This window comes from Capricornis sumatraensis, chromosome 11 (assembly GCF_032405125.1).
Source record: "Capricornis sumatraensis isolate serow.1 chromosome 11, serow.2, whole genome shotgun sequence".
Lineage (NCBI taxonomy): Eukaryota > Metazoa > Chordata > Mammalia > Artiodactyla > Bovidae > Capricornis > Capricornis sumatraensis.
Window position 1 is genome coordinate 100,354,949 of NC_091079.1, and position 12,104 is coordinate 100,367,052.

The 12,104-nt window shown below is 47.1% G+C and overlaps 1 protein-coding gene across 7 annotated transcripts in view; it reads left to right on the plus strand.

Moving 5' to 3' along the window:
* COL14A1 (collagen type XIV alpha 1 chain) overlaps window positions 1-12,104 on the plus strand; it is a 231,080-nt gene that overhangs the window by 161,837 nt on the left and 57,139 nt on the right. For all 7 annotated transcript variants that reach the window (XM_068983360.1, XM_068983358.1, XM_068983361.1 and 4 more), the window contains 4 exons: window positions 2,555-2,608; window positions 5,460-5,555; window positions 6,728-6,781; window positions 7,149-7,202. In XM_068983360.1, coding sequence (XP_068839461.1) covers window positions 2,555-2,608; window positions 5,460-5,555; window positions 6,728-6,781; window positions 7,149-7,202 — 258 coding nt within the window. The remainder of the gene's footprint in view (window positions 1-2,554; window positions 2,609-5,459; window positions 5,556-6,727; window positions 6,782-7,148; window positions 7,203-12,104) is intronic.

The following is a 12,104-nucleotide window of genomic DNA, read 5'->3' on the forward strand; positions in this document are numbered from 1 at the left end:
GATATTATTTTTACCAGCTTCATAAAAATGTAAGGATTGAAAATACCAAGTGCTGATGAAAGTTTAGGAAACAGAGACTCTCTTCATCAACTCCTAACAGATGAATAAACTGGTGCAGTGTTTTGACAATATATCTACCTATCTATTACATTTCATTTAAAATTCTCCTCGTTGATATCTTAAATATTAAAATTTGTACTTGAATATTAAAATTTGTACTTAGGGCATGTACAATGATGGTGATTATAGTATTGTTTAGACAGTAACAAATTGTGGGGAAAATGCCCTACATTTCCAATAATGAAAGAATGGTTAAACAAATTATCTTGTTGTTCAGACAACTATGCAACTCATTTACAGTAAGTTAGATCTGTATGTCATGTTATGGAAAAGCATGTTAAGTTAACTCAGAAATATATGAAAAGTGTTGCGTCACATATGTGATCTATGTATGCCAAATAATACCACAGACACTGCAGGTAATACTTCCTATAGAGATGTGTGCACTTACATAAAGTATGATTCGATTTAGTTCAGTCGCTCAGTCGTGTCCGACTCTGTGTGACCCCATGAGCCACAGCACCCCAGCACCCCTGTCCATCACCAACTCCCAGAGTTTACTCAAACTCACCTCCATTGAGCCGGTGATGCCATCCAGCCATCTCATCTGCTGTCGTCCCCTTCTTCGCCCACTTTCAATCTTTCCCAGCATCAGGGTCTTTTCCAGTGAGTCAACTCTTCGCATGAGGTGGCCAAAGTACTGGAGTTTAGCTTCAGCATCATTCCTTCCAAAGAAATCCCAGGGCTGATCTCCTTTAAGAATGGACTGGGTGGATCTCCTTGCAGTCCAAGGGACTCTCAAGAGTCTTCTCCAACACCACAGTTCAAAAGCATCAATTCTTCGGCGCTCAGCCTTCTTCACAGTCCAACTCTCACATCCATACATGACTACTGGGAAAACCATAACCTTGGCTAGACGGACATTTGTTGGCAAAGTAATGTCTCTGCTTTTGAATATGCTACCTAGGTTGGTCATAACTTTCCTTCCAAGGAGTAAGCGTCTTTTAATTTCATGGCTGCAGTCACCATCTGCAGTGATTTTGGAGCCCCCCAAAATAAAGTCTGACACTGTTTCCACTGTTTCTCCATCTATTTCCCTTGAAGAGATGGGACCAAATGCCATAATCTTCATTTTCTGAATGTTGAGCTTTAAGCCAACTTTTTCACTCTCCTCTTTCACTTTCATCAAGAGGCTCTTTACTTCTTCACTCTCTGCCATAAGGGTGGTGTCATCTGCATATTTGAGGTTATTGATGTTTCTCCCAGCAATCTTGATTCCAGCTTGTGCTTCCTCCAGCCCAGCATTTCTCATGATGTGCTCTGCATGTAAGTTAAATAACGATTTGGTCACTGTTTGCTAAAAAGCTGGAAGATGAGCAGCTGACTGGTGCTGGGAGTGAGTGTAAGTGCTTCGGACGAGCTGGAGGAGCCTGACTGCCGCCTGCTCCAGTCTTTCCCAAGGGAGGCAGGGCCGATGGTGACAGAAGGCTCATCAGTGGTCACGGATACAGCTGGAGGTCAAATGGGCTCACTCAATGAGAAAGCCACTCCATTTTCAATGATCTTTTCATCCTTCGACTCAAGTGAAAGCAATATTCTTAGACCGGTGCCCATGTGACCTTCTAACCCTTACTCATGCCCCTTTTTAATAAAGAGCAAACCCTTTACTCACAGTCGGCACCAGGGACAAAATCTAGCCAAGTTTAGTAACGTTATTTATAGTATATTTTCAGGTTTGCCTCACATTCTTAGTAAGTAATATGTTTTTCCATCTGCTATAGTGCATAATAGTTGCTTTTGAAGTAGATTTAAGTGAAGTAAGAGTCAAGTAAAAAATATCCAAAGTATATTTACATATGTGTTATGCTCACATATACAAGAATGTTTGCAAAGACCGTATATACACATATATACATATTTATTGTATTACGTATTATGTACATGTATGTACAAAGAAAATACTGCTGAGTGATAGTACAGGTAGTGCATTAATGTGACAGAAACTTTAAGAGGAAAATGCAAATAACTGAAGTTTCAGAAGCACTAAATACCTTTTTATGATATAAATAAAGAGAACTAAATTGTTACTATTTTATATGGTTTTTACAATTTAATGTAATACAATCTAATTAACTAATTTAATCTCAAAGTCGTGGTATAAGACATGCATATAATTTTAGATTGACAGTGTATTTTTTATTATTTGCAGTATTAATAGCAGTAATCTTACACACGCAATGAAAAGATCCTGTAGCTTTTTTTTTAATTTAAAGGGATTTAGCACAGAAAGTTTGCTCACACTCTGAAACCATTAACCAGAAGAGGGGACTCCGGGGACAGACCTCAGCTGAGGAGCACAGCGAACATATCGTTACACAGCGTGTTGGCCTTTGTGCAAAATAAGAATTACATGATCCATATTCTTAAGGGAAACAAATGTGCTGTATTGCTTTCATGTTTGTCTTTGTGCTAATGTGTATCGTCTTTCTTCCAGGGGGGCCCAGGACTCCGAGGACCAAAAGGGCAGCGAGGTGACCCGGGCCTAAAGGTGAGGCTCTCTCATCCCCAGGCGGGGAGCTAAGGGACAGTCACCCTCGGCAATCTAAAGCTCCTTATATATTTTTTAATTTAAAAAATTTTATATTGGAGTGTAGCCGATTAACAGGGCTGTGATAGTTTCGGGTGGACAGCCAAGGGACTCAGCCATACATATCCATGTATCCATTCTCCCCAAAACTCCCTTCCCATCCAGGCTGCCACGTGCTGTGGTAAAGCTTCTTATATTTTTATGGAAGTTGTGTTGAGGCCTTTCCCCTTATTCTTAGAAGCTTGTGTGTTTTCATCGGAAGAAACGCCCTAACTCAGTGACAAGGTTTCTGGGTCCGAGGTGGAGCGTCGGTGCTCCGGGCGCTTCGGTTGCTCACGCGGCTCTTGCTCTTGCGGTCCTCTTTCCTCTGTCTGCAACAAAGATGCGTTGCCGGGGTCCAGCCCCGGTGGATCCAGGGAATTCGAAGCGGGGACGGCGTTGGCGAGGGGAAAAACGTATTTATTTATTAATATAAGATTAGATTAGGAAGAAATAGTGTAGAGGAAAATTTAGTGGAGAAAAGAGGCTGATTAACTCGGTTTACGTGGAAAACCAATGTAAGTTCCAGACAAGGAACCTGCACCGTCTACGCTGGGCCACAGCCGCCCGCTTGAATAGTGGAGGGTGCCCCGCCTTGGGTCTCAGAAGCCCGGGCAAGTAAGCAGATTCGGTGAGCCTCCACGTTCCAAGGGATCAGCCTGAAAAGGAGAGGGAGGGAGCAAGAGAAAGAATCGGCATGGGGAGGCCAAGTTTGTGCAAAAACCCCCTCTAACTTTATTGTTCAAAAGGTGTTTATATACCCTAAATTTTACATAATGGAAGATAGAGTCATGCGGGGGCAGCAGTCCTGACCCTTTCTGTGTATCTTTTTGTCTACAAAAGGTCTCAGGTGATTTGCATTATCTTCTGGCCCAGAGGCTTGCTAACACTTTTTGGCTCTCTTTCTTAAGGAATGTTAATCTCGTTTCCCCTGAAGTGTTTTTCTTTAATCTGCATCTCCTTAAAGCATTAAAGTTACATCTCTACAGAACAAAGGCGCAGTGGGTTATAACAAAGAAGGCACTTAACTCAAAGACCTAATGTTGCTAATACCAGGTCTACTACTTGTTTTTCCATATACCAACTATATCTAAAACTAAAGGATATGAAAATTTGGCAGCAAGTACTGGCTCAACAAATGAAACCCTTAATCAGTCCTATTCTAAAGATTTTAACTCCTTGGAAGCCCCTACATTCCTAGGATGTTTTAAGCTTCCTGTGCCTCCTGCGGTCAGGAGGCCTCAAACAATCACATGCGCAGCTGTACGAGTCCTGCAGGCAGGCTAGAAAGCCATCAGAGGGGTTTTTGGATTGAAACACCCTTTCAAATGCAGAAGACTAAAGCCCTGAATTGACTTTTTCCAGAGTGTGTCGAGAGTGGAAAAGTACAATACAATAAGGCCGGCATATTCTTATTTTTGGGGGGGTACATGCTCAGGAAATACCCGGGGGAAGACCTGGGGTCTGACTCGACCTTGCACATCAGATCCCTGCCGCGTGACCTTGTCACGGGCGGGATTCCTCACGCTGGCTCCCGGCAACGCGTCTCAGGGGGAGCGCCAAGTCGCAGCCAGGCCGCAGTCCTCCCGGCCGTTGTTTGGACTCCTCTCCCTCCTCCCACCACGCGCTGTCAGACACACAGCCCTGCCTTCCATTCTCACTGCCCAAGGCCACCAAACCGTCTGTACCCCGTACAGAGGCCGCGGCTCAGAGGAGCACGCCCTGCCGATCCCGGTCCAGGCACACCTCTCCCTGCTTCGCACAAAGGCACCTGAGGCGCGGCAGGCGCCCAGCCTAAGCGAGTTCAGGCCCTGCCCGTCGTCTCTATTTCTGGCTCCAGGGGCCTGATGTTTTGGATTGATTCCTCATATCTGCCCCAGATTCGTTTCTTTAGAGTTACGCTGGATCACATCGCACCCTTGAGCCCTGCAGTCGTGCGCGACTGCTGTGAGTCACCCCAGCTCCTTGGCTTCAGGCCTTTGCTCGCTTGCCCGCCTGTCTCTCCTGCGCCGTGCTGCCCTGCGTCGTCCCCAGCCATCTAGCTTGCTTTACTGCTTCCACACGGCCCCTTATTAAATCCACACAGCATTTATTCATGGAGGAGAGAACACTGCAGCTTTGTTTAGTAGAAAGTTGGAGACACGTGGAACAAGGTAAGAGAGAACGGGGCGAGGCCGAGGGGGGTCGGTGAAGGACGGCTGGAGAGGATGAACCGGGTACCACCCAGCTCGATGCTCGGACCACACGAGGCCTCCTTTGCTGTCCTGTTTTGCGACTGTGGCACGTTTTCTCAGGCAGAGGCGACGTATCTGACTCGGCTCCATCTCGTGCGCGCCACAGCACCTTCGATAAACGCAGAGCAGCGCCCCAGAGATGACAGTTCACAGTCACGAAGGGAGGGGATGTCTGGCTGGACGCTGGGACCCTTCGCAGGCCGAGAGGGGGGTCTCGCGCCGCTTGCCTCTTTCGGGTCTGCGGTGCAGTGTGGGGGGTCTGATCACTCACACTGTTGGCACAGCGTTCTTGCTTGTGGAAGCCTCATAACTAAAGCTGCAGCAGCTACTGTGCCTTTCGTCTCCGGGCTCTCTGATGAATCTAGGCCTGGGAGGCGAATCCTCCGAGGCTTCGAGTCTCGTTGTCCTGTGAGTGTTTTGTGTCTGCGGAGAGGTAATGAACTAGAAGATGAATGTACTCAGCAGGGATGTCGGGCAGCAGATATTTCTGGGTTCCAGGAGGTCTGACTTGCCTTCGGTGTGACCTTCTTGCCTTCCAGGGACCAGATGGCCCTCGGGGTGAAACGGGCCCTCCTGGACCTCAGGGCCCCCCGGGGCCCCAGGGACCGAGCGGCCTCTCCATTCAAGGGATGCCTGTGAGTTGTGTGTCAGGTTCGGGCGGGCTTTGTCCTCACTTCCCCGTGAGTTGTAGAGAGTGCGCGTCTGTCTTCCGCCCCTAGTGATGACCCACAGCCTCTCCCAGCCCCTGAAAGTAAGGACTGGGGAGCGAGCCTGATGAGCGAGAGCTCGTTCATAAGCCAGCTTTTCACTCAGTAAACGGGGCCTTTACGTTTGCGTACGCGCCCAGGGAGTAGGTATAGCCGCAGATGATTTGTCTAGAAGAGAAAGCAGGGCTTGACACGTACGGCTGCTTTTCCTTGTTTGACCAAGTCCTTTGTGGGTGTGATAAAACCTGGAAAGTGGCAGGTGTTTACGACCTAAGTTTGTCATTTTGCATTTGTAGTGATCGTGGAGCTACAACCGCAGAAGCCATTTATTTAGATCTTTATCTCGACAGGCCCTCAGAGTGGGCTGCGACGAGTTTAACATTATGGATGATACGCTCTTTACAGCCACATGAGCTGTTTGAACCATTGAAAGCAAATTCCATTCCATTCACTGATTTTCATTTAACTTAGTAGAGGAATCTAGATTTAAGGAATAAAACCAGTCTCTTTAATTAGTATTTGTTCCATTATATACATTTTTAAGTACATTTTTAGTGTAAATGATTGAAATACATTTTTAGCGAATCTTCTTGTGCATATGATTGTGTGTCCCTAGCTCAGATGTCTTCATTCCCAGAGTCATTTACACGTGAATGTAACGTGCCAGTTTGTATAATTACGATTAATACTAAGAATTCGTTGAGGTCTTGCTACAGGTCAGGCATCGTGTTTGCTTTTGCCTTTCTATACGTTTCCAGCCAGAACAAAACAAAAGTATATATAGATGTAAGTTTCAGCATGGAAGCTATAAATAATACTGAAATATTCAAGACTCTGCTCGTATATTTACAGTATAAGCTTAACTCAATCAGATTGTGTGCAAGTGTTTAAACTATTCTGAGATATAAACATTCTACTCTGTAGGCATGCTTACATAAGTTGTGTAGCTTATGTGAGAAGTGGAATATGCTGTATTTGGATGTTAGTGTAGAAACAATTTAATGTGGAAAATGTTAAGAGTCAGCAGAGGAAAAGAAGGGACTAAGGACTTACCAGTTTCCTTTTGTGAACTTAACCCCTGTGTCCTTTTGGATGTCCAGGGAATGCCAGGTGAAAAAGGAGAGAAAGGAGATACCGGATTGCCGGGACCACAGGTACTATTTTTAATATTTTAACTCCATTGCTCTCAGTCTGGAGCTTTACTGAGTAAAAGGACCATGGCTTCTGAAGTCTGCTGTGGTCTAGGCAGTGAACAGTTTCTATGCTGAGGAACAGCAGCCTGTATTTGTTGACCTTTGGCCCCCACCCGAGGGTCCTCCTGACGCCGCCCTGGGTGAACCCCAGTGGGGGACATTTGCTTTCCTTCCGGTGAATAAGCTCTGGGTGCCGTGTCCTCAGTCAGGAAAGCTTCACCCTTATGGTTTCAGGTTTGTTTGGAGGCCTGATTTATTCCAGGGAAGCTGGCTGAGAGGGTGATTGGTTTCCATGATTCTGACAGCTTCCTGTCTTTGCTCTGTCTAGGGTGTCCCAGGCGGTGTTGGTTCACCAGGACGCGATGGCTCCCCGGGCCAGAGGGTAAGGATTTGCCCAAGACTGCCCATTAGCACAGTGCCTTTCTCACCAAGGCTGTCTCTGCTGCTGGCAAGCTCTGTGCAGGGAAGTCAGACCATGTGTTTTATTTTATTTTATTTTTCCTTTATTTTTTCTCCCATCTATCTACGTGCTACTAATCCTGCACCTGTTTACCTTAACTGGTGCTCTTCCATATTCACAACTTTCCTCAAAACCCAGAAACTTTCAGCAGACCTTCTCAAATCAGCCGCACCTCTTTCTGAATGTTCCCAGAAGCTGAATGCAATTTGCACTGAATTGTGGGCGTTCGTCTAACAGATTTTCCAATTGTTTCAAATTCTCAAGGAGCAAGCCTAAAGGAAGTCAGGAACCCTAAGAACTGGGGTTTAAGGGTGGTGACTGTCTGCAGTAGTCTCCATGTCTTTAGTGCACGTCAGCAGTCACTTCTTGGAACCTGTTCAAGTGGGTGGCAGTAAAAGAAAGTATAGGGTGGTTGAGGGCTGACTTAACATCCAGAGTTTGTTTGGTCAACATGTCTTCACCGAACCAGGTTTGAGGGATTTTGTCCTCAGAGTTTAGAGCTTACTGGGGGAAACAGAACCAAATAAGAAACGTATGCTATCGTGGGAGAATTCACAGAGCCCTGTAGGGCACAGGAATAGATAACCAAGCCAGACCTGGAGGGCTGGGGAAGGAAGGCTTCCTGGAAGCGGCACATATAGACTGGTTTTCAAGTGAGGGAGAGAAATTAACCGGAAAGTGCGGGACAGCTGTTGCAAGCAGAGAAAACAGCATGCACGGCGTACGGAGGGGTGGAGTTGGCGAGAAGGTGGGCATTTCCGTTACTGGGCGTGGTTCAGTATGGCTGGAGATGAGAGTGCATTGTCTGTATGTGTGTCTGTGTGTGTGCACACGTGTGTGCACATGTGTGTGCACACGTGTGTGCACATGCCTTGGTATGGAGAGCTTGCCAAGAGATGGAACCGAAGAGGTAAACACAAACTCACTGACATCATCTCTTCTATTTTTCGGACCAGGGATTCTGAGCTTTTGCAGGAAGACAGTAGAAAGTTATTATATTTTCAGCAAGAGAGAGAGACTGGTCTTCCTCAAAAGGTCACTGGCAGCTGCACAGTTTTTCTTAAGACTGGATTATATACAGTGGCCTCCACTTAGATCCAGTCCAGTAAAGGACAGCACGTTCAGTGACATTCGCTGGTATCATAGGGGACGGCTGACCCACCAGATTAGCAAATGGTTAGCTGGAGGACGTAGTCCTCTACTCAGACCAGGTTGCCTTTAGCTATACTGCTCAAGAATAAGGAAATAAATGTTTCCTATAGCGGTGCAGGTGTGGGAATTTAAATTCCTTCCATGTTGGTTTTGTGTTTTTTTTTGGTTTCACATTCAACTTTCATTTGCTAAAATCTCAGTTAAGTCTCCATCCATCAAATGGGATTAGTCGGCAAAGCACGTCCAGGTGAATGCATCTACAAAGAGGCTTTTTCTCTAGAAGGGAGATTTGTGTAGGTTCCATGGACATGTGGAAGGAGTGTCTAAAGGTGTTTATATGTTTTGGCAAAGGACTTAGACTAAGATCCTGTGTGGTTACACACCTAGGTTCCTCCGTGATTCCTGAAGCTCTGAAAACAGCAGTTCTAAAGGTTTGGTTCAGTGAATTTCCTTGATTTACCTATGCAGAGTCTAGTCTTGGAAAAGTTCTCCCAAAGCAAACATATTGGGCTAGTGTCCAGATCATTTGAGTCTAGAATTCTTTTAAAATCACTATGCCAACACAGATTTTTTATAAATATGTTGCCATTCTTCCAAACATGTTTGGTTCTATAGGATAAAAAGTCTTAAGGCCTAATAAAGTGTTAATATATCTGTATATAGATTTTATTTCCCTCTCTCTCTCAATTTGAAAGTAAAACTTTCAGTTCAGTTCAGTCCCTCAGTCGTGTCTGACTCTTTGCAACCCCATGGACTGCAGCACGCCAGGCCTCCCTGTCCATCACCAACTCCCGGAGTTCGCTCAAACTTACGTCCATCGAGTCGGTGATGCCATCCAGCCATCTCATCCTCTGTCGTCCCCTTCTCCTCCTGCCCCCAGTCTGCCTCTAATGCCTATTTTGAAAAATCTGTGGATGGGAAGGGAATTGCATTTTTAAACTGGTTTCCAGAGGACATTCATTCTTTAAACAAGTTAAAGAAAAATTTAACTCATTAAAAATTTAATGTTAAAAAAATTGTGCAAACCCTATCCCAGTTGCTTTAGGAAAGATATTCGAAGGTAATACTGTTCCAGCGTACAACTCTTGGGGCATCATTAACACATAATAATATGTAGTAGTGCCTCCTGGAATGCCTACTCTGCTTGAGGGAGGGACTGCATAGATATGTTTTCATTACCTTAATATCTTGTTTAATAAGGTATTAGTTGAGCTCGTATCTCAATTTAGCACGTGCTGTGTGCCGTGTGGGCTTCTCTGCTTGAGGGAGGGACTGCATAGATGTATTCTTATTGCCTTAATATCTTGTTTAATAAGGTGTTAGCTGAACTCGCATCTCAGTTTAGCACGTGCTGTGTGCCGTGTGGGCTGCCCCGGTGGCTCAGTGGTAAAGAACCCGCCTGCAGCGCAGGGGATACAGAAGCCATGGGTTCCGTCAGGAAGATCCCCTGGAGAAGGAGCTGGTGACCCTCCAGTGTTCTTGCCTGGAGTGTCCCATGGACCGAGGAGCCTGGCGGGCTGCAGTCCACAGGGTCGCGCAGGGCCGGAGGCGCCTGAGCGACTTCGCTTTCACTCCTGCCCTGCCTTGGGCACAGCTGCGCTGGAAGGAGAGCAGAGAGAGGTGAACGTGGCGATGAAGGTGGCAACCGGGGCACAGAGCTGTTTGAGAGCGGACGCTCGGGGTGGGGAGGACACTCGGGGTGGGGAGGCTTGCTGCCGAGACACCCGAGGAGCCACTTCTGGGAAGCATTTTCCAGGAAATCAGGAGGCAGTTGTCTCGTCGTTAGGCCAAGCACTGGAGCCGCTCTCTGGGCTTCTCGGGGGCTCGGTGGCAAGAAAAGATTCGTGCCAGTGCAGGCAACATGGGTTCATCCCAGGGCTGGGACGATCCCCTGAAGAGAGAAAGGACAGCCCACTCTAGGATTCCTGCCTGGGAAAGCCCATGGACAGAGGGGCGTGGTGGGCTGCGGTCCATGGGGTCTCAAAGAGTCGGGCATGACTCTGGGTCTCAAAGAGTCGGGCATGGCTCAGCGACTCAACAGCCCCACCGAAGCCTGAAGCCGCTCATCCGTTCATCGCTGCTGTGCAGCTGCCCAGTCGTGTCCGACTCTTCGCGGCCCCGCGAGCTGCAGCTCGCCGGGCCTCCCTGTCCTTCAGCGTCTCCCTGAGTTTGCTCAGTCTCACGTCCCTCCATCCTGTCTCCTCCTCGGGCCCTCAACCTTTCCCAGCCTCAGGGCCTTTTCCAGTGAGTCAGCTCTTCACATCATTACCATGCCCCATTTCTTCTGATAGCCAGTGACGGGCTGTCCCTTACTGGCCATCCTTCTTTTACAAAATCTTTGTCTTATTGAGAGTTAAGAACTCACAGCCCCAAACTGTGATCAAGGCCCTGCTTATCGGCTTAGGGAAAGGCCGGCGTCCCTCACCTGGAGCCAGGGCAGATGTCACCCTTCCTTTTAGTCTGCAAGGAGGGGCGTTTAGCAGAGAACAAAGAGGGGATTAAGCATCTCCTCTTTAAACAGGAAACATGTTTTCTTTCTAAAGTTTCTAGCTTATTCTGGCTTTTCCCAAGGGGAATCATGGACTCGTAGAGGCAGCTCATGTTCAACCCTGGGCCTCAGGCCGTAAGCAAGGCCAGCAGAAGTTGGATTTCTTCCCTGAAGCAGCAGCCTCAGCCTCTGGCTCAGTGCAGGACCGCCGTGTAAAGCAGCAGCGTGCGAGCAGGCCGAACAGCCGGGTGGGCGCGGCGTCGGTTTTCACCCTGCCTCATCCAGCCGCCGGCACCCTCATCCCTCTTTCTTTTCCACTGTCCGTCTCGCCCCCTCCCTTCTCCTCGTTCCTCCTCTCTGCTTGATGTCTGTGACCCCAGGGCCCACCCATGGTCTTTAGGCTCCTCTGATGTAGGCTGGACATCTCTGCCCCCACCCTGGACACCCAAGCGGTCCTAAGAGAAACCAGGAAAAACAGGCGAGACATGGATGATAAGTATATGAACTGAAAAAGAAAGAAAGGAAAAACCACCTTTGTTCTAGTTCTGAGGCTCACTTATACCCAAGACCACCAGCTGTCAGCCACTCCAAATAGAAACTTTAAAAAAATAATTTTTTTTTCCAATTCTTAGTATGGTTTTATAAAAAGGCAGAGAGACAAGTAATAAAAATGACCGGGAGATACATATTTTATGGCACCTGGAAGATGGTCGTAATTCCTCCCTTGTACCAAGGGTATTTGTTTTAGAATTCCAAGTAAAACTAACCTTGGAAAGCTTCCCTTACTCCAGGCTACCACTCCCTGCACCTCCCTTTTCATGCCATAACCACAGGCTTCCCGTTCCATCTGTAAAAGAGGAAATACTGTTTTAAAGTTCGGCATATTAATTATGCTGAACTTGTGGTTAGGAGAAGCAGGATGGCCCAGTGGTAAATATCAGAGACTCGGACAGTCAGCCAGACCTGAGTTTGAACTCTAACCATGGGACGCTGAGCCAGTCACTTTAAGTGTCCAAGGCTTCCTTTCCTCATCTGAGTGGGAAAAATAATATTTGAGTCCATAGAGCTATTGTGGAGATTGATTCAAATCAATCATGCTAAGTCGCTCAGTCGTGTCCGACTCTTTGTGACCCCATGGACCGTAGTTCGCCAGGCTCCTCGTCCACGGGATTCTCTAGACAAGA